At 46.9% G+C, this 2,108-nt stretch overlaps 1 protein-coding gene across 1 annotated transcript in view; it reads left to right on the top strand.

Annotated features, from left to right (window-relative positions):
• Eddm13 (epididymal protein 13) overlaps positions 1-1,203 on the top strand; it is a 32,345-nt gene extending 31,142 nt beyond the window's left edge. The window contains exon 13 of the mRNA XM_028779586.1: positions 1,179-1,203. Coding sequence (XP_028635419.1) covers positions 1,179-1,203 — 25 coding nt within the window. The remainder of the gene's footprint in view (positions 1-1,178) is intronic.
• The last annotated feature ends 905 nt before the right edge of the window (positions 1,204-2,108 follow it).

Consider the following 2,108-nt stretch of genomic DNA (forward strand, 5'->3'; position numbering starts at 1 on the left):
TCTCTCTCTCTCTCTCTCTCTCTCTCTCTCTCTCTCTCTCTCTCTCTCTTTCTCTCAGATACACACAGACACACAGATACATACACACACACAGAGATACACACACACACACATATACACACACACATAATTAAAAATAAATTAGGGGCCAGAGAGATGGCTCAGTAGGTGCAAGCACTAACTGCTCTTGCAGAGAACTCAATTTGGTCCCCAGCACTCACAGAGTGGCTCACCACCACCACCAGTTCCAAGAGATCTGACACTCTCTTCTGGCCTCCATGGACACTGCATGCATGTGGCGCACATACATACATACATACAAACGGACAAATATGCACATAAAATAAAAGTAAATCTTTAAAAATATGAGTGCTGGTGGTACATGCCTTTAGTCCTAGCACACGGGAGGCAGACACAGGCAGATCTCTGTGTTCGAGGCCAGCCTGGGAGCCAACCCCTGCTGTACCATGTTTGCTTTTCCCATCGGTATCCAGGCTCATTGCCTAAGGAGCTGGACTGGAGGGAGGGAAATCTTAGCCAGGGTGGATGGGTACAATGCAGAACCTCAATCAGTGGTGAGTGCATGAGAAACAGCCTTTGAGAGACAGCTTTAGTGAGATACCTCATTTAATTGGGGGGGTGGCTATCTAAACCTTTGGGGAGTGGGTAGAAGCTTCTGGAGTGATCACTGGCTGAGGCCAAGGTGCTGGGAATGCCTTACTTGCATAAAAAGGAATTTCAGATGCTGGACTTACCTTAGGATGGAGGAAGTTTAACCTGTAACCTGGCTGCCAGGCCACACGAACACTTCAAGGGTGGCAGAGGTAGCCGTACAGGCTACCTGAGCTAGGGCGTGCAGGCTCTACTCCTGCCAGTCTCAAGATGAGATTTCTTGGGTTTGACACACCTCAACTTCATGCTTGTTCCAGACGTACTCCCCTGGTTGCATGGCTCCCCATCCCCACAAATCCTCATGAGGTCTGAGGGAAGTGACATCAGCAGGTGGGACAGTTTAGGGGAGGAAGAACTAAGTGGGGGGACCATGACCACGAGGAGCCAGGTCCCAGATGATGCAGGCCTCGAGTAAAGTCCTGTGCTATGAGACAAGGAGTCTGAGGACATATGAAGATGCAAATAAGTGTCCGACCGTGACTTTCCTCCTTTCTCCTCCTCCTTAGAGACGACCCCTGCTGTTCTTTCTAGTGAAGCTGAAGCCACTACATTTCACTCAGCCTCATAAGCCCTCTTGTCTCCTGAGCAGTCCACCTCCTAAGGAAGCTCTTCGGACTCTGGCCTGTCAACTAGTAGAGTAATAAGTGTGTCCAGAGGCCCTGTCTGAGGACCGTGCAGTGTGATAATAGCCAGTAGAGCAGCCAAGTGAGCCTTTGCAGGGGTTTCCCAACACCTTCTCTTCTGGGCCATTTTCAACCTTTCTTTGCTGTATGCTAATTAATAGCTAAATGTTTGTTTCTTACACTCACAAAACAGCAAATAACACAGGGTGGTGGGGTGCTAGGAATCATCTATAATTTTCAAATAAAAAAAAACTTGTTACATTTTGATTCAGTGTGTAGTCAATGAGTACCGTGTGATTCTGTGTGTATTGAGGCCATCAGCTTAGCAGAGAGCATCTTTAACCACTAAGCCATCTTGCTGACCCTCAAGCAAAAATCCAAGAGCAGAAAGCCCTGTCTGTCTCCCTTTGCATACAGATGTTGGCCAAAACCTAAGTGTGCTTTAAAACTCCCTGACATATTGGGCTTCCTTACTCTTTGTCTAAAGCTTCTCTCTCCAGTATGGCAGCAGGATGGCTTTTGTTGGTCCTAAAGCTTCTGCCTGTGTCAGGTTTTTGCTCCTGAGTGTCTGTGACCCTTCTTAACTTATGTTATTAACGAGAATAAGAAACCCAAGATGAACTCTGATTTCTCCAGTCATGTGATGGCTCTGCTGGGACTCCTCATGATTTCTGGTAACACCTTTTCCTGCCCCCTCCTGCCCCCCCATATGTGTGCTGATACTGCACACATATGGTATACTTAAATTCGGGAAGGCAAATCACACATATAAAATAAAACTATCTTTTAAAAAATAGAATAAGACAGGGTTTC

This window comes from Grammomys surdaster, unplaced genomic scaffold, assembly GCF_004785775.1.
Source record: "Grammomys surdaster isolate TR1022 unplaced genomic scaffold, NIH_TR_1.0 355, whole genome shotgun sequence".
Taxonomy (NCBI): Eukaryota; Metazoa; Chordata; class Mammalia; order Rodentia; family Muridae; genus Grammomys; species Grammomys surdaster.